General features: G+C 41.7%; 5 protein-coding genes across 5 annotated transcripts; 2 read left to right on the plus strand and 3 right to left on the minus strand.

The window, feature by feature from the left end:
• Positions 1–477: 477 nt before the first annotated feature.
• Positions 478–13,471, plus strand: DYN1 (dynein heavy chain). Its single transcript, XM_020211322.1, has one exon. It carries the CDS (start codon positions 828–830, stop codon positions 13,239–13,241), a length of 12,414 nt encoding a protein of 4,137 aa, XP_020062173.1. The 5' UTR covers positions 478–827; the 3' UTR covers positions 13,242–13,471.
• Positions 13,472–13,899: 428 nt separating this feature from the next.
• On the minus strand, positions 13,900–14,502 carry RPS19A (40S ribosomal protein eS19; the record flags this gene model as incomplete). Its single annotated transcript, XM_020211925.1, has 2 exons — positions 13,900–14,314; positions 14,483–14,502. 2 exons carry the CDS (start codon positions 14,500–14,502, stop codon positions 13,900–13,902), a joined length of 435 nt encoding a protein of 144 aa, XP_020062174.1.
• A 237-nt stretch (positions 14,503–14,739) lies between these two features.
• Positions 14,740–16,290, minus strand: CANTADRAFT_34704 (uncharacterized protein; the record flags this gene model as incomplete). The annotated part of the gene is made up of 1 exon (XM_020208599.1): positions 14,740–16,290. A coding segment is annotated over one exon (1,551 nt), but the record flags the coding sequence as incomplete, so codon positions are not given.
• A 1,416-nt stretch (positions 16,291–17,706) lies between these two features.
• RPL18 (60S ribosomal protein eL18) lies at positions 17,707–18,595 on the minus strand (the record flags this gene model as incomplete). Its single annotated transcript, XM_020206259.1, has 2 exons — positions 17,707–18,155; positions 18,484–18,595. The coding sequence occupies 2 exons, from the start codon at positions 18,593–18,595 to the stop codon at positions 17,707–17,709; spliced, it is 561 nt and encodes a 186-aa protein (XP_020062176.1).
• Positions 18,596–18,851: 256 nt separating this feature from the next.
• Positions 18,852–19,850, plus strand: CANTADRAFT_8214 (uncharacterized protein; the record flags this gene model as incomplete). Its single annotated transcript, XM_020211258.1, has 1 exon — positions 18,852–19,850. One exon carries the CDS (start codon positions 18,852–18,854, stop codon positions 19,848–19,850), a length of 999 nt encoding a protein of 332 aa, XP_020062177.1.
• Between the last annotated feature and the right edge of the window lie 18 nt (positions 19,851–19,868).

The raw sequence follows: 19,868 nt of genomic DNA on the forward strand, positions 1-19,868 counted from the left end.
CAGAGTGGTCTCTCTGCCCCAATTGGGGATTTTCCCTGAAAGCAAGCAGTTGTGTCAAGTTTGAAATCAGACTACAGCAAGCATGCTTCCAGGAGCGGCCTGAAATTTGCGGGCAGCCGCCTGTCGTAGCTGTTGGGACCAGCCTTGTTAACAATGTCTGAACCTTGTTGAAGGCTTTCACTAAGTTACTGTGCACTCCGCGGGGCCTTCGCTGTGCAGCGCGAATCCTCATCCTGCTCCTCTAAACTCTCTTTATGTTGAGCGGACTCTCGCGAGACTCTCGCGCGAATCTGGCTAAACTCTCGCGGGACTCTCCCGCAAATCTGGCTAAATTCTCGCGAGACTCTCGCCCAAATCCCCCTAGTCTCTCCCTAAACTCTCCAGTCTGCCACGCGCGCTTTGCAACCGCGACTGTTTACACTAATCAATCACCACCACTAACCTACCGCCCACACCTTCAACCCTCCATGGCAGATTCACCAGACACTCTGGCCATCTCTCTCCCCCCCAGGGCACTTTTGTCCCCCGAGAGCCTCCAGAGATTCATTCACTCTTACATTCTGGTGTCCACGGACGATTTCAACCTCACCGTCTCCAGACTGGAGATCATCAGTCATTTCATCCATAATCACAACCCTGACACCATTTATGTCGTACAGACCCTGCTTGACGAGTTTGTGGTGCTTCCAGACCTCAATGGGGGCGAGCAGCTCGCTATCCAGTCGGTGATCATCTTGATAAAGCTGAAGGGACAGTTGAACAATGGCTCATCCATCACCACCCAGCTCAATATCTTGAACATCCCCATCACCACTCTGGACGAGGAAATGGACTCCAAGGACTCCAACGCCATGTTCGAAAAGTTGCGGACCTTGGTCAATCTTGGAATAGCGCCTTACTTCGATCTCATCACCTCGGCCACCAACACATCCAACATTGATCTCGAGGATGGATCCAAAGGCTCTGCCATCAATTCCGTCAATATGGCAAAGAAGAAGCTCAACGAGTTGTCTCTCTCGTTGCAGCACCTTCAACAGCGCATCCAGATCCCTGACTTGTTGGTCAGCGTCCACCCTAAAATTGAGGACATCGTGAAAAATTCCGAGGGCCAAGATGGCGAAGAATTAAACGAGTCTGCGGTCAATAATTTGGTCACTGACTCCACGTTTCTCAACGAACTTACCCGCATAGTCAACAGCTGGATTAAGCAGATTCAATCCATCACCAGACTCGATCATGACCCATTGGATGGAAACTCGCTCGCAGAAGAAGTCCAGTTTTGGAAATCAATGGAATTGGCGTTGTTCTCGATAACCCAGCAGATGTCTTCCCCTCTTGTCAAGGTATCAATCGATTTTTTGAACAAGGCAAAGAGATTCCACGTTACCCTTGGTTTTCAGAATGATACTGGAGTCAACGAAAAAATGATCACCACCAAGCTCTATAATTCTTTATTGAAAGAGCTTCCAATAGATGAACTCATGTCAGTATCGAGCAACATCGAAGATTTGGACAAGTTTGAAATCTCCATTATAAACCTCTTCAACCACTTTAAATCAAAATTGAAAAACTTGAATTCATTTCCATTACCTAGAGCTATCGAAATAATCGAAGTTGGGTTAAACGATATAACAGACAAGTTCAAATCAATTCTTTCCACTCACTCATTAATGTCATTAGGTCTTTCCAAATTCTTGGAAATTTATGAGAATCAAGTCCTCAAAATATTTGAATTGGTAGATCAAAATATTAAGTTCATGATTAATTTAATCAGGGAGCTTCTTAGAAAAAGACTGGAGAAGTTTATTATCATTAAGATAAACCAGATTGCTTACAATGAACTAAAAGATAGACTCAAAGCATTGAAAGATTTTCGTTTGAATCATCAGGACTTAATAACTATCGTGGAAAAGTTTTTGAAGAATGATGGATTCACTGAATCAAACAAGCTAGTTGAAGCGTATAATAAGTATATTTTACCAGTGAATGTGCTTGATATGTCTAAACAAGGACAGAGGATATGGACTATGAATGAAAAGAGTTATATGTCTATCTATAACCAATTGAATTCGGTGATAATGCTCAAGCTAAATGCTTTATTCGATTCATGTAACAGCTTTAATGATTTCTTGACAATTTTCAGCATATTTGATGGTAATTCTTCTACTGCTGCTTCAGACAGGGAGGGGATGTACCTGCTTATCAACGACGAATACAAGCTTAAGATCTTATCTACTGCAAACAAAGAGACCGAATCATTAATAAAGTTGAATTTGACTTCGCGAAAGACTTTGGTGGAATACATGGAATCAACTCAAAGATTGTACAAGTTCCACAGTACTCAAGTTGAGGGCTCTGACAATAAGGATTTCTCCTCCGTGGTAACTGAAATAAAGTGGAATTTGAGCATGATTAAGAAATTAAACTTTTATTTAGTAAACCTTCTGAAGTTATTGGGAACAAACTGGAATAAGTATTCCTTAGGAAGCAAAATTGAATCAGAGATTTCCACATTGACACAGTCACTTAATCCAGACAAATTATTTCAATCTTGGTTGGATTACATAACGTCAAAAGTAGCACTGTTAGAAAAGTCAGGTTCGATTGTCAAAATTATTCAACCGAATGAATCCGAAATGAGAGATTTAATTGTGAATTACGATACATCATTAATAGAAATTACTCAGCAATTAATTCAAATTACCTCGTTAGGATTTAAGGTGCCTGTTAGCGTGATTATAAAATACAGAAAAGTTGAAAAACTCACTCCCTTTATTGTGAGTCTCATTGAAAATGTCACTATACTCCGAAATTTATTGAACAACGATTTGGCTAATACTTCATATGGTCAAAAGTTTGGCTTTCTCCTTGAGAAACAGAAGCAACTGATTATGAATAGCTTGAAGGATCTCATATCTGTCGATTGGGTTTATCTATCACAGGCCCTTGATTTGAAATCTATTGGCGATTCTGCAGAAAAAAAACATACATCTAATGAGGAGTTGGTTGAGATTCAATCACTTAACATTTTAAATGGGTTTCAATCTGCAGTATACAAGCTATACGAGAAGCTGAATAAACTTAGTAAATTTGAAAACTTCCTAAGTATTATTTATCATCAGCTAAAAACTTGTGAGTACAATTTTGAAACAATCAAGGAACTATTAATTACTATTCAAGAAGAATTCAATAAACTTCTATTGGAAGATTTTGAGGCAATTGATAGATTGGGCGAGTTGATCAATCAAGAAATTAAGCTTATCCTAGCTAAAAAGTGTGCTGACAAACTTCAATTCTGGGAACGAACACTTACAACTTCTAACTCCCTTGATGATGCTGATGATCAGACTCCTTATGTTACGCAAGCCAAGGGGCAATTCGAACCTCCACAAAGTCATTCGATAGTATTTCAGGACAAAATTTTTAAGCTTTCACCCGAATTATCGTCCACTAAGCAGCATAATATTCAAAAGTTAAACTCATACTTATCAATAGTTGAGTTACAACTAGTGATAAAGTCCGATTTGTCTTCTTCTGATGAAAGCTTCTTCGACTTAGTCTACTCTGATACGACGTTAACTTCGTTCATTTCGAAAATTTTGATCAAGATAGATTGCACTTTGAATGAAGGAAATGATTATTTCAATAAGTGGAAGCTAATCCAAAATTTGTGGGAATTGGACTTGCATTCGGAACAAGAATTGGCCAAGGTTGTTCCCAAAGACTCAAGCCTCACCCAATGGCTTCAGTCCATAAGGGAAATTCTTGGGTTGAGATACATATTCGATAGATCCGACACTATCACTATTTTCGGTACTGTCCTCACGATCGATTTCTCTTCAGTGCAGAATCGTGTTAATTTAAAGTTCGATTATTTCCAAGAAGAACTTTTGAAACTTTTCAGCACGAAGATAAATGTGGAGACATCAAAGCTTAGCAACGAATTGATCAAAGCACAAAAATCGTTAGAGTTAAAGTTGGATTTCCAAGTTGCAGGCATGATACTTGTCGCCAATCTAGATGAATACTTGCAGCATAGTAATCAAATGGCAAACTGGACCAACCAAATTGAAGTTTTGGAGGGAGCACAAACTCTCCTTCTTAACCAGAGATTCAAGTTTCCCAACAACTGGATGTATGTGGAGCAACTAGAGAACTTGGTATCGATTGTAACTACATTACTCAGAAGGAAGCTAAGTTTAATTGAAGATAACTTTGAGGTCCTCGCTTCAAAGATCAAAGTGGAAGCCTCAAGAACAAGTCAAGCCATTGATACTTTAATAAAGGAGTGGCCCGTGAAAAAACCAGTTTCTGGAAGTCTAAATCCATCAGTTGCCATTACCCACTTAGAGATCTTCGAAAAAAGATGCAGGCTTTTAGACAAGGAAAAGTCCTCAATTATCAATGTTTCGAAGCTTCTTGATATCTCGATAGATCTGCATGACAATTTAGAAGTGGTACTCGAGGAAATATATGATCTCAAGTCCGTTTGGTCATCAATCAACACGTTATGGGACTATTTGGAAAAGTTAAGATCCTTGAAGTGGGCTGACATTCAACCAAGGGGTCTTCGTCATGATCTAGATGATTTATTGGCCAAATCAAGGTCGTTACCTTTAAAAGTCAGACAATATGGTGCTTTTGATGAGATTCAAAATGTCATTAAGTTGTATTTGAAAAATCACTCATTTGTTTCTGAATTAAAGAGTGAATCTATGAAACCCCGTCATTGGAAAATTTTACTAGTTCAGTTAGGAGCTGAAACTATCAGTTATGATTCGATGACGATGGGGGAAGTTTGGAACCTCAATTTTGGCCTTAATGATAGTGCATTGAAGGCAATTTTGATACAAGCGAATAATGAACAGACGATAGAGGACAACTTGGAGCTAATTAAGAAAGAATGGTCCACCATTACTTTTGAAATGTTCAATTATGAAAATAAAGCTAGATTGGTCAAAAACTGGAACAAGTTATTCGATCAATGTAACAATGACCTTAATACCTTATCCAGTATGAGCTCATCCCCATATTACCATAGTTTCGATCAAGAGATTTCAAGTTTGGATGGTAAATTGAACAAGCTATATGTTTTACTAGATACTTGGATCGATGTTCAACGTCAATGGGTATATCTTGACGGCGTATTCGGAAATAAGAATAATGACATCAAGAATCTATTACCAATAGAGTCAGCCCGTTTCACAAATATTACTTATGAATTTCTTAATACCTTGAAACGGATATACAAGTTTAATTTGGTTATAGAATCATTATTAGTCGGTGACATACAAGTCATCATGGACAAGTTATCTGAGAGTTTAACCAAAGTTAGAAAGTCATTGACAGACTATCTCGAGAAACAAAGAGAGTTATGCCCAAGATTTTATTTTGTGGGTAATGAGGACTTACTAGAAATCATTGGAGGATCAATGGATGTGGAACGAATCAACAGACATTTCAAGAAAATGTTTAGTGGTGTTTCCAAAGTCGATTATCAGAAGGAGAGTAGTTCTATCGTGGCTATCAGAAGTGAAGAGGATGAGATCGTCACTTTGAGCAAACCAGTTTCGCTTATCAAATATCCAAAATTAAATGAGTGGATCAAAGAATTGGAGCTAGAGATAAAGTTGACTATATCTCAATTAGTCAAGAGTTCAATTGCAAAATTTGAACTTGAACTCACAAAAGAGTCGCCCTCCTTAGGCCAGGAGTTGAAGGATCTTATTTTTTCCCTTCCTGCCCAAGTTTCAACGCTTGTTGCCCAGATTACGTTTACCAAACTTGCCCAAGAATCCATTGATAAAAAGAGTTTCAGTGCTTTGGAAGAAAAGTATGGGCGTTTAATGAAATACTTGATCGAATTATTAGCAAATGATACGACACCACTTGAGAGAAAGAAGTGTCAATATTTTACCATTGAGATTGTTCACCACAAAGACATCATTGCGTCGTTGTCGAATGCTAAATCAGATCAAGATGTTCATTTAATTTGGGGTACTCAGCAGTTGTTCTACTACGATACTTCTTCCAGTGATCCATTACAGAGCTTGACTATCAGACAAGCAAATGCATCATTTTATTATGGTTTTGAATACTTAGGCATTCCAGAGAAGTTAGCTTACACTCCTCTTATTAGAAAATGCTTCTTGACAATGACCCAGGCATTACATCAAAAACTAGGGGGTTCTCCATTTGGACCTGCTGGTACCGGTAAGACAGAGTCGATTAAAGCCCTTGGAAATAATTTGGGTAAAATGGTCTTAGTCTTTAACTGTGACGACTCTTTTGATTTTCAAGCTATGGGTAGGATCTTCTTAGGTTTATGCAAAGTTGGGAGTTGGGGATGTTTTGATGAGTTCAATAGATTAGACGAGAATATCTTGAGTGCTGTTTCGTCACAAATTGAAGCGATTGAGTTAAGTTTGAGTTCCTCGAGTCAACAAGTGGAAATCTCTGGAAAGACGATTAATGTACATCCTGAGACCGGAATTTTTGTTACCATGAATCCAGGATATGTTGGCAGATATGAATTACCTGAAAATTTGAAAAAGTTATTCAGAGGTTTTTCCATGGAGAAGCCTGACAGAGAGATTATCGTGGAGGTTTTGTTGACTTCTCAGACTTTTGAATTTGCTAAAGAAATTGCAAAGATTATTGTTCCACTTTTCTTAGAACTAGAATCATGTTGTTCAAAACAATCACATTACGATTTTGGTTTAAGAGCTTTGAAAAACACACTCATCAGATGTGGTCTAATCAAAAGAAACAAGAAAGAAGATTTGAGCTCCAGGGAGGTGGAATTGAGGCTAATCTTACGAAGCATTCAGGAAACCGTTGCACCAAAATTGATCAAGTCAGACGAAATCCTATTAGAAGATTTACTTGCTAAATATTTCCCTAGTGTTAGCTATGAAACTGATGATAATACCAATCTAGTCTTGGAGTTACAGAAACACATGGAGACAAATGGATTTTATCACGATGATAAATGGATGACAAAAGCCCTTCAACTCTATCAAATACAGACTACAAACCATGGTATCATGTTGGTGGGTGAGTCAGGATCGGGGAAGTCTGTCATCTGGAATCTGGTCTTGAAATCCCTTGGAGAATTGGATGGAATGGATCACGCATCCTATGTGATAGATTGCAAGGTATTATCAAAGAATGAAATTTATGGTTCGTTAGATTCAATCACAAGAGATTGGACTGATGGATTATTCACCAGTATCCTAAGAAAGATTAGGGCCAACTTGAGAGGAGAATTGAATAAAAGAATTTGGATTGTGTTTGACGGTGATATTGATCCAGAGTGGGCCGAAAACTTGAACAGTGTCCTTGATGACAACCGTATCTTGACTTTGCCTAACGGGGAACGTCTTGCATTACCGGACAATGTTCGCTTGATATTTGAAGTTGATTCCATTAAGTTCACTACTCCTGCAACAATCAGTAGATGTGGAATGATATGGTTTGACAGTTCATTGATCCCAATTGAAGGATTAATAAAAGACTTCACCCATGATATTTCCAATAATGCCATAGAGATACGCGATGATCTAACAAGTGACCTGAATGAAATTCTTGCCATACAAAGGACTTTAGTCAACGAAATTGGCCACTTCATCAAAACTGATACTCTTACACAAGTGATAGAAGAAGCAAAGAATTTGGAACATATTATGGAATTCACGGTCCAAAGGGCAATTCAAGGGTTTGCCGCATTGATTAAATCATATTTCCGTCGTTTGATAATTTATAAGTTAGAAAATCGTGATATTCCATTAGATAACTACTCAAAGTTTGTCGGAAAAGCTGTGTTGCTCTCTTTGGCATGGGCATTTGCTGGTGATACTGATTTGAATCAGAGAGAGAAGTTTGCATTAGCAATTATAAGGATTGAAACATTGTCTAATATCGATCAGGCCGAGGGCAATATTCTTGATTTTGACATATCTTTCCCAGATTTTGAATGGGAACATTGGAATTTGAAAGTTGAAAGCATCGAGCTTGAACCTCAACATGTTTCGAATCCAAACACAGTTGTGCCCACCTTGGACACAGTGAGACACGACTCCTTGATTTATTCAATCTTAAACGAACACAAACCATTATTGCTTTGTGGACCACCGGGTTCCGGTAAGACTATGACCTTATTAGAATCTTTGAGACGTTCTCCAAGTTTAGACGTTTTATCTTTGAATTTCTCGAAAGATACTACACCCGAATCCTTGATGAAATCGCTTGAACAACATTGCACTTACAAGAAAACGAACAATGGGATAGTTCTTACGCCATTAGTGAATGGGAAGTGGGTGGTCGTATTCTGTGATGAAATCAATTTACCAGCTGTTGACAAATATGGAACTCAAACTGTTATATCCTTATTACGTCAAATGATCGAGCAAAAAGGTTTCTGGAGACCAAAAGACCGCCAGTGGGTATCATTATCAAATATCCAATTTGTTGGGGCATGTAACTCGCCCAATGATCCTGGTAGAAACAAATTAAGCCAAAGGTTTTTGCGTCATGTTTCTCTTATAATGGTTGATTACCCAGGTAAGAATTCATTGAGTCAAATCTATGAGACATTCAACTTAGCGGTAATGAAGTGTGCTCCAGACTTGCGTGGATATACTAGAGTGACAACAGAAGCGATGATTGAAATCTACTTGCGGACTAAGGAACATCTTGGCTCAAAGAAACAGGATCATTATATATACTCGCCTCGTGAGTTAACCAGATGGGCTAGAAGTATATTGGAAGGTGTTAAGGCTTCAGAGTATTCAGACCTCCTGTCATTTGTCAGATTATGGAACCATGAAGGTTTGCGATTATTCTACGATCGGTTGGTAGGAACGGAAGAGAAAGAGTGGACTAAAGAATTGTTCAAAGAAGTCACTATTAAGTACTTTCAAAACATTGACATAGAAACAGTACTTCAGGAACCAATTCTATACTCCACTTGGTTGTCTTCTAATTACGAATCTGTTGATCAAAGGGAATTAAGAGCCTTCATCGCAGAGCGTTTGAGAGTATTCAGTGAAGAAGAGATTGAAGTTGACTTGGTCCTTCATGGCGATTTGCTCGATCATTCTTTAAGAATCGATAGAGTTTTGAGACAACCACAAGGTCATATGATTTTGGTAGGTCCAAGTACAAGTGGAAAAACCACTCTAAGCAAGTTCGTTGCTTGGATGAATGGACTCAAGGTGGTTCAGTTGAATGTCTACAAAAATTATGGTATTGAAAACTTCGATTCTAAGTTGAAAGAAATCTTATTGAGATGTGCTAAAGGAGAAAGGGTTTGTTTTATTATTGATGAGTCCAGCATTTTGGATACTTCATTTATTGAAAGGATGAATACATTATTAGCAAATGCAGAGATTCCGGGCTTGTTTGAAGGAGATGAATTTACTTCCTTGATGAGCTTATGTTTGGAACAATCCAATAGTCAAGGATTGCTATTGGATAGTGATGAAGAGCTCTACTCATGGTTCACCAAACAAATTAGTGAAAATCTTCATGTTATTTTCAATATTACCGAGAGCGGTACCTCAAACTCTAACAGACCAGCAGTTATATCATCTCCAGCTTTGTTCAATAGATGTGTGCTTAGTTGGATGGGTGATTGGTCGAATGATTCCTTAGTGGATGTTGCATCTTCGTTGATTGAGACGGTTCCCTTAGATATGTCCAGCTATGAAATTCCTGCTTCATTCAATCAGTTCATTTCTAACAATGTGACAGGTTTCAGGGATGTCGTTGTGGATGCCTTTGTGTTTATCCACAGGTTTGTTTTGGGATATGCAACTACTCTATCTTATCAAAAAACACCCAGTAATTTCGTGTCCCTCATTCAAAATTTCATCAACACATTCAACAGCAAGCAATTCGAACTCGAAGAAAATCAAAGACATATCAGTAATGGTCTCGATAAACTTAGAGAAACGGTTCTTCAGGTTAGCGAGTTGAAAATTCTGCTTTCTAAGAAGCAAGAAAGTCTCAGAGTGAAAGATCAAGAAGCCAAAGTTATGTTGAATAAGATGCTTACCAATCAAAACGAAGCCGAAAGAAAGCAGGAGTTTTCTGTAGCTACTCAAGAAGAATTGGAGAAACAAGAAGTCGAAATTCAAAGAAGGAGAGCTAAGGTTATGAAGGATTTAGAGAAGGCTGAACCTGCAGTTATCGAAGCCCAAAGAGGTGTTCAGAATATCAAGAAGCAGCATTTGACAGAAATCAGAAGTATGGCCAATCCCCCTGCGGCCGTTAAAATGGCTATGGAGTCTGTATGTATCTTGATTGGTTATGAAGTTAGCAGCTGGAGGGATGTTCAATTGATTGTTAGGAAGGATGACTTCATCGCTAATATCGTTAACTTCAATACTGAAGAACAACTTTCAGCTGAGCTCAGGGAGTATATGGAACAGGTTTACCTTTCAAGAGATGATTACAATTACGAGACAGTCTACCGTGCAAGTAAAGCCTGTGGTCCCTTGTTACAATGGGTTGAAACTCAGTTGACATACTCAAGAATTTTGCAAGACATTGGACCGATGAGGGAAGAGGTCCAGATATTGGAAGAACAGACGAAGAAAACTAAAGCTCAATTGATTGCTATTGATCAGATGATCCAAGAATTGGAACTTAGCATTAATAACTACAAGGATGAATACAGCAGTTTAATCAGAGAAACTGAGAACATAAAGTCAGAAATGCAAGGAGTTGAAGAGAGAGTAAAACGGAGTTTGACCTTGATTGACAATTTAACTCTTGAAAGAGAAAGATGGAAAGTCAGCATCAAAAGATTTGGACTTCAAAGAGAACGTCTTATTGGTAACTCGATCCTTTCATCAGCATTTTTGGTTTATTCAGGAATATATGATCAGCGTGGACGAGAAAATTTAATGAAGGAATGGAAACGGAAATTAATGGATTCAGGAATTTTGTACGATGAAACAGTCACGATCGCTGACAATTTGAATGAAAGCGGTGAAATATTGAAATGGGAGAAGAGCGGTTTGGCATTTGATGATTTGAATGTGGAGAACTTCACAATCATGAAATTATCAAAAACCCCTATCATTATCGATCCTACTAATAGCGTCACTAACGTGATAGTAAAATCATATGCACCAAGGAAGGTAATCGTTACCAGTTTCTTGAATGAGGGCTTTGTCAAGCAATTAGAAAATTCCATTAGGTTTGGAGGGGTTATTATTATCCAAGATGCAGAGTTTTATGACCCAGTTTTGAATAATATTTTGCGACTGGAAATCCATCGAAATGGTGGTAGAATGATGATTAACTTGGGTGAACAAGAGATAGACTACTCGCCAGATTTCAAGTTGTTTTTGCATTCCACAGACTCAGAACTTCAATTGTCTCCATTTGTCTCCTCCAGAACTTCCATCATCAATTTTACCATAACTAGCGGAAGCTTACAGAACAAGGTTCTCAATATGACCTTGCAAGACACCCGCCCCGAAATCGAGCAAAAGAGAGTGCAGATGGCGTCATTACAGAGTGAATATCAAGTCAGATTATACAAGCTTGAACAGGAACTCTTGAATTCTCTTGGAGATTCATCGGGAAGCATCCTTGAAAATGATTCGGTGGTTAACACTCTAGAGAACTTAAAGTCTGAATCAAATGAAATTGATCAAAAGATGAAAGAATCATTAACAATAATGGAAACTGTGGATACAATCCGAAATACGTATGAAGATGTGGCAAAGCATTCAACTCGTATTTTCAATGTGTTCAAAGAAATGGACAAATTGGGTAAGCTTTATAAGTTTTCGTTAACAACATTCATTCGTACGTATTCGAAAGTGCTTAGGGGTGGGAACACCGCAGACATCACTGAGATGATAAATGAACTCTACAAGGAGGCATTTTCTGTTATTTCTTGTTCATTGGTTCATCATGATAAAATAATTTTTGCATTATGTTTAAGTTTGAGTTACTACGGATTGGAAATTGGACAACAAGTCATTGAGACAATAAGAAGAATCTTGAACTTTTTAGTGGTAAAAGGTCTGGTAGATATTACGGATATTTTACAAGCAACTTATGCCAAATTTGAGCAGACTACAGATATCGATAGTATTGTCCTGGAAAACTCCGATAACGATACCATAAAGTTATTGGGTCAATTAATAAAGTCTACTCAGTCTTCTCAAAAGGACGCATTCATGGATGCCTTTTCTAATATTTCGTCTTTCTTGTTTACCGGAGTTGGAGACTACAGCTCAAGATACAGCTTGAAGGAATGGACTTCCGATCAGGAAGTTGCTGGTCAAGTTATGCCTATTATTTTGGCATCGCCTGATGGGTACGATGGAACCTTTAAAGTTGAAAAACTAGCTCAGGATTCTAAGCAAAAACTAGTCGTTGTCTCCATGGGTTCCAAGGAAGGTATTGAGATAGCCAACAAGGAGCTTAGCATTGCTTCTAACAAGGGTCACTGGATATTAATCCAAAACATACAGTTGGCGGTGGATTGGTTGAATTATCTTGAGAGACGGTTGGATACTTACAGTGGAAACTCAAATTTCAAGATATTTTTGACCTGCAACTTGACATCCAATATCCCATCGGCATTAGTGAGCAAGTCTAAGGTGTTGGTCTTCGAAAACCAACCTGGTCTTAGGAATGCAATGCTTGAAACATTTGCTTCATTACCAAATGAAATGCTTACTGCAAGTTCCAGTATTCTCAAGCATGTCATCTTCTTACTTGTATGGTTCCACTCAGTAATCCAAGAGAGATTGAGGTTTACCCCCATTTCGTTCAAGAAGAAGTACGATATCAATGATTCCGATTTTAGTGCTGGATTGAAGGTGATTCAAGACGAGCTCGGTTCATTGGACTCCAATGTGACTGCTGAAGCTGTTCCTTGGAAGCATTTGAGTTATTTGATAGGTGAGATTACATATGGGGGAAAGATTGACGACAAGGAAGATTTGAGATACATCAGTGGTTTAGCTGCGCATTTGTTCCGATTTGAATCATTTGATAGCGGCTTCAATTTGACGCAAGTTGAGGAGAATGTTTTAGTACTTCCTGAAGGCTTCAGTATTGATGCTTACAAGAACTGGATTGCCGAATTACCGGGCAAGACTCCATTGGGTTGGATTGGACTAGATGAAGAAGTGGATGTTTTAGTACGCGAGAAGCAAGGGCAACAGGTTGCAAAGTCTGTGTTGTGTATACTCGAGGAGATTTCAGAATAATCTCATAAATTTAATGTACATCTTTAGATACATCAGGACAACTAGTCCGTGGAGTGTTGTAGATCTAGTGGGGGCCAATGTGGCATTTTGCTACTCGGTTCTAGTGGGAAAAACAAGCTAAGTTGAATAAAGATGGAGAATATGTCACCTTCCCGGATGCTATTACGATTATCCACCGCTATGGCTGCGAATATATTTTTGCCAACGAACAAGTTTATTTTAAATATGGCCAAATAAAATGGATATGGAAATTCAGACTCAATACGATAACGCAGGTAGAGACTACTAAGTTTACTAAGGAAGCTTAAGAGGGTACAAGAATAAGGCTGAGCTCACATAATTTATTGAGCAACACCGAGAAAATTGATAGAAAAGGGTCTCAGTAACTGCAAAGATAGATAGTCGTCCTGTGTAGCCACATAACAGCCCTTACCCTAACACAGTAGCGGAGTAAGCACATATCATAGTAGCATTCATAAACATATTTTTTGGCATTGAACCCACAAAAAATCGTGAAAAGTCTGCATACTGATAGATGATAATGTGTATTTGTACATACAGCACAGAGCTGGTACTAGGTGTGAATTACACATTGCTAGCTACGCTAGCCCTTTTATTAGATTGGCTGCATGAAATATTATACAATATACCCTACTATTTATTCGTCGTCTTCTAAGGTTTGAGCGGCGATACGGTCCAAATCTCTTTGACCGTTTTCGGAGATCTTTCTACCACCCTTTGGAGAAATTTCCAAGACACCGATCTTTTGCAAGGATTGCAAGACCTTTCTGTTGATAGAACCGGAAGCATCGGCGTGTCTGTGTGGTCTGAAACCTCTGTTGATGGCACCACCGTATAACTTGTTCAACTTACCGACACCGACTTGCTTTCTCAAGTAGATGTGTCTGGCAACGGAAGCAGCTCTCTTGTAGAACCAAGTTTCAGATTCTTGTGGTGGCAATTCGTTACCAGCAGAAGTCTTGACAAGGTCAACGTAACCTGGGACTTCCAACTTACCTTGTCTTTGCAAGAATTGAGCGTAAGCGTTGATGAAATCTTGAGCTGGGACGTCTCTATTATTGTTAGTAGGGGATCACACAACCGATGGATAGAATACTGGTCTCACGAGTCTCTGACTTACCACTAATGGACCATTCGGACGACTACTGATCCAGCATTTTCAAGTATTGAGGTTGAGTACAAGTACTCGCTATCCACCACGACAGTCGACAATAACATACCTAACGGAAGCACCTGCCATATTGTCTATATTGATATTACGGTAATGAAAGAAGTCTGGTGTTATAGATTGATAAATTTTCGCGCTGGGAGTGGGAGAGGATGGGAGTGCTCGTGCGGCGAGGGGACGATGAGGAAAAGCAGTCACACGCAGCACGTGCAGTGCCTGAAAACAGTCCCGGAGACAACTGCCACAAAGCGGGTGTCGCGCAGTGTCGCACAAAATGTCTGATGTCACGTGATTGGCTGCAACCTAGCCCCACAACTGGGAGTGTCGCTGGACAACCCCGTACTGCTCCAACTCGGCCAACGAGGTTTCCACACTCCAGAACGCACGGCTGGACCCGTACCTGTTGGTGCCATCGTCGGATGCCTTGAGATGCGGCGAGCTGCGGTGGTCGTGGTGTTCGGTGTGCACCACCTGGAACGACTCCCGTACCTTGTAGCGGGGAGAATTGAACTGGGTCCGGCCCCACACAGTTGCAGCCGCCAATTTCGCCCGCAACTGGTGGTCGCTTTGAGGGAGCAGGTCGAGGTCCACGTAGTAGTACCTTCTGCGGAACGAGTCGTCCGAAACCGACCAGCAGCGTTCTAACGACACTCGCTGGAGCCCGTCGTAGTAGGGATAGGTCTCGGACGAACACACCACCGACACCAACCCCGTCAACATGGTGAGCGCCTGGAGGTGCGAATTGTCCACCACCTCTCCGTACTGGAGCCTGATTTCCGTCACTTTTAGCGCCCGAATAAACCTGACAAGCCCACTGAGAGGGCCTCGTTCTAACCTGGTGCCTGTCAGAGCGACATTGACAATGGTCAAGCTCAACTCTGCTGCTGGTTTGGTGCTTTCCGTGCTGGGCTCAGCAGAGAACTCAAACATGCGAAGAATGGCCAAATCGAAGCCCACGTTCCGCAAGTGCCCAAGCTTGCTCAAGAACTCCACGTACACTGAGCCTAGAGGCCGTCCCTGGTGAACACTCCAGCGCCCCTTGGCTGTCTGGCGTGGAGCCGCCATGGGTTTTTGTTTTCTGATGACCCGGATATAAAGGCTGCAAAGTTCTTTGCACTGGTATGCGATATGCTGTATAAACGCGAGAAACTCAACGTACGCCACCGAAGGACTGCGGTCAATGAAGAGGTTGAGCTCGCGGAGCCGCGAGCTCTTGAAGGCGTCACGCAAGCCTCCGAGCCCGGCAACGGGGTCCATGTCGTCGAAGTCCAATCCCAAGTCCAAACGAGTCAATTGGGGAAGAACTGATTCCAACCCGCGCGCGTGGACGAGGGTGGAGGCGTTGATAGAGAGGAAGCGAAGCGCTGCTAGCTGGCGGTAGAGCGGAGCCGTAGACACATCCGTCGGCTCTGCCATGCTGGTGTCGAGCACCTTCAACGCCTCGAGCCGGGGAAAAAGCGCCAAGTCTGGTCCCTGGACCGTGGAGTTATCGCACTCCACATAGGTGATATAGTTGTTGATGCCAAGTGAAGTCTGGTAGTTGCACTGGAACGACGGGTCGCCGTTGATGCCTGCTCTGAAGCTGGTCTTGGCCAACTCGGCATTGGCACACTCGGTGATGTTGGTGTGCAACACTTCCTTGATGAACTCGCGGTGGTACCGTTTCTTGTCGGAGTACTGCTGCATTACCGCCGGAGTGGCAAGCACCACGTCGATCTGGTTCTCGCGGACCAAACTAAGGTTGGCGAAGAGAAGAGGGCCTAGCACCTTGCGGAGGTAGCTGCATGTGCTCGAGAGCGCCACGAGGCTGGCGTAGCGGGGGCCCACCCGGAGGTGGTTAAGGACGAGGGTATAGGATGGTGCAGTGCTGGAGGCGGGGATCTCGATGCAAAAACGGGCAATTCGGAGCACCACTTCGGGCGGGAGCTCTGCAAGGCTCCCGTAGCGGGACTCGGGGCGTTGTGGCACCATTGGGAGCCGTGATGATGGTGGCGAATGATTCACCACTGGAGGCAATCGCAATCTGGTTGGGCCCGATCGGGAATGGGCGTGCGACCATTCGATAAGGGAAGATGAGATGGATTATAGGTGAGGTTACTGAACTTACTGTTATCTAAGCTCATGTGGGTAGAACAAGGCTAGGAACTGGTGGTGGTGTGAAGGGCCCTTGTATGCAGTGAAATTGTGGAGCAATGGCCAGTCTCGTGCTTAACAAGGATGATTGACTAGAACATGTTTTCTACTGTGTTGCAATTTTGATTTCTACTGTTTTTCATTCCAGTGGTGGTATATTAGGGTAAAATCTGCTCTTTCTCATCAACTTGCTATTTCCATTTATTTATTGTAGATTTCAGTTTGGTCTTCCTCTTCCAATTTATATTTCCATGTTCATCACAGTCTCGAGCTCACGATTTCTACTTCGCTGATTCAAGCGCCTAGTTCGGCTCTCTGTATTCGTCAAGTATATCCCTAGCTCTCCATGACCATCCAATCTCGGTGCTTTACGATATCTTCCGATTTAGTACCTGTGTCGGTTCATTCTCTGCTCCCAACAACTTCCTATTCCTTCATTAAATTTCTGCCTTTTTGATATATATTAGTAGGTCAGAGATCGTCGTAGTAGAAGGATAAATTATATAGAAATGAATTTTAACCAGAACGTACGCCGCTGAAAACATGAAAACTACTCTCCTAGTCTCCCTTGATTAATTCATATCAAGAAATTTATGATCAACCTCAGCCACACCTCGTACTACCCACTATTGATTATACCTCTTTTTGAGTGGTATTTCTAGTGAATTATACTATAGGCTTCATTACTCATTTATGGCTAAAAAGAGTTAACTAGTTAAACAGAGATGACAGTAGATACCACTGAACCGCCCCACACCGTAGTGAATGATACTCCGTAGTTAAAGCATTCAGACATCAATTGATGAAGAATCATGTTCTATTGTGATTATTGTTATAACAATTGGGCACCAGTCATGATGTGCCAGTGTTCAAAAACCTCTTCACTACAGCCAGAAAATTCCGAACAAGTTCTACATATAGACCCAGATAACCTCCCAATTCCTCTAAATGTTCTTCAAGATAAGAAGCACATTTCCAAAGTAGGGTAGCAAGGTTGTTTCTTACCCTATCAGCTGCAACCAAGGGTCTGGATTTGCACCCAATAGACCCTTTGCTTCGCCTACACTCGTATACTCCGTATTTATTTCATATATTATACATTAAATTAGGAGAATTATATGTGAGAATCAGAAGTCAAGACGCTTAGACCTTGAAACCTCTGGAGTTTCTTCTACCTCTAGCTCTTTCGAACTTTCTACCCTTAGACAAGATTCTTGGAGCCTTACCCTTGTGAGGACCGAAACCGAAGTGTCTGACGGCTTCTCTGGCGTTTCTTGGACCTCTGAGGATCAAGGTGTTTTCACCCTTTGGAGCTCTGAGGGCCAATTGGTCCAAAGTGATGGCTTCACCACCAGCCTTCAAGATGGTGGCCTTGGCACCAGCGGTGAATCTCAAGGCAGCGACGGTGGCCTTTGGGAATTCCAACAATCTGTTGTCGTCAGTGACGGTACCAACAACAACGATGGTCTTGGAAGCAGCACCCTTTTGCTTCAAGGTTCTGGCGATTCTAGAAACAGAAACTGGTGGCTTGTTGATTTTGGACAAGAACAAAGATCTCAAGATGACCTTGTTGAATGGAGCCTCAGTACGACCTATTTTGTTAGTATACGGACTTGTTTCTGCTCAGAAGACGCACAGACACGGGGAATGCACTCGCAGAATGGGTTTCACTTCTCCTTCGATGCTGTATCACCAGCTTAGGAGGTCCTCGTCTGGGCCAGCCAGCGGGTTCACGGGCATTCGGGTGGTGTTTTATTGACCGATCCTATTTGACGGTATCTTCACTGTCAGGTATCTGCCTTGTCAACTACCACTGAATCACCTGTGTTTGAAAGCCAATAATTGTTTTTTTGATTAGACTGGCGACTTTGTCTCCAGTGTAGTCCATCTTCTTTACAGTCCTGTGATATGGATACATACGAGCTAAGAAAGCGTAAAGCTTGACCAACAACTTCAAGTAGACGTTGTCGGACTTTGGAGCTTCTCTGTGACCGGATCTGGCGTGTTGCTTGGTGGTGTGATCTCTACCCATTTTGATGTGTTTGGTCTATGATACTAACTGAGGAAGATTGGATGGATAATATATATTGAAAAATCTTCGTGGTGGCAGACGGGATGCGCACGGTCGTGTGCGTCCCAGGATGCCTACGATTCAGGACGCGGGGACGGGGCTCCAGCCCTAATGGCCCAGATACATGTGATCCGGTCATGTGCTCTCTCACGTGCACAGACGCGTGATGATTACTACACATTTGCCGCCAGGACCCTACCCCAGTATTTGCCCTCTAATGACCCAATTGACCCCCATAAAAGGCTTTGTCAATACTCCGGTGTCCAAGTCAATATGCATTGCTGTCACGTTGCTGTCTTTGGCGCTCTCGATCTTTGATCTCAAGCCCTACGTCAGGCTTGCCATCGACCCCTTCATCATCGAATACTCCCAATACTGGCGAATCATAACCTACCAGTTCTCAGTGGTGAACGAGTCGGACTTCCTCTTGGTGATGTTCTTGTGGTTTTACTTCAAGAATCTCGAAAGGTTCTACGGCCCAAGAAAGTACTTGTCCACCATCGTTGCATTCGCCTTATACAACTCGTTGGTGTGCTTCATATTCATGACGTTTGGCCAGTTGATGGTGTACTTTTCCACCTACCTCATAAAGTCGGTGCTATTCAGGTCCGTTGTGCCTGATTTCTCCTACTTGACCATCTTCAACGAGGTGATTCCTGGCCCCGTCGGAATACTATCGTCCTTGTACGTGTGTTATGGCACCTACATCCCTACCTCGTACCTGTTTGCGATACTCCTCCGGAAACCCACTGCTGAGGAAGCTGGCCAGCCTCGTGTATGGCAGGACACTCTTCGTTCGTCCGAATTGAAGCTCACCAACCACTTCCCCATCCATATCTACTACACGTTGCTCTTGTTGAACAATGGCTTCAAATCGGTGATTCCTGCGTTGCTGGGTTTGTTTATTGGTAAGTTACATACCTACGAGTTGTTGCCTGGTAGCAAGGCGTGGTTGATCCCCAACTGGGTATTCCAGGTGTTTATCGCACCTCTCAAAGCATCTAAGAAGGCCATTGGGGCCGTGGGCAGTCGGTTCGGGAACCAGTACCGCCCAGTAGCAGATGATGTACCCGTAACAGGTGCAGAACCACAGGAAAATGGCGAAGAAGATGACGAATTGTTGGATGAAAGCACGGCGCAGGCAAGACAGATCCGTGCCGAAACCCCGGTTAGGCCGTTGGGAAGGCAGTTTTTAGATACATTTAGGAGGACATAGGTACGGCAATGAACCGTG

The sequence above is a fragment of the Suhomyces tanzawaensis genome, assembly GCF_001661415.1.
Source record: "Suhomyces tanzawaensis NRRL Y-17324 unplaced genomic scaffold CANTAscaffold_8, whole genome shotgun sequence".
In the NCBI taxonomy this organism is placed as follows: Eukaryota; Fungi; Ascomycota; class Pichiomycetes; order Serinales; family Debaryomycetaceae; genus Suhomyces; species Suhomyces tanzawaensis.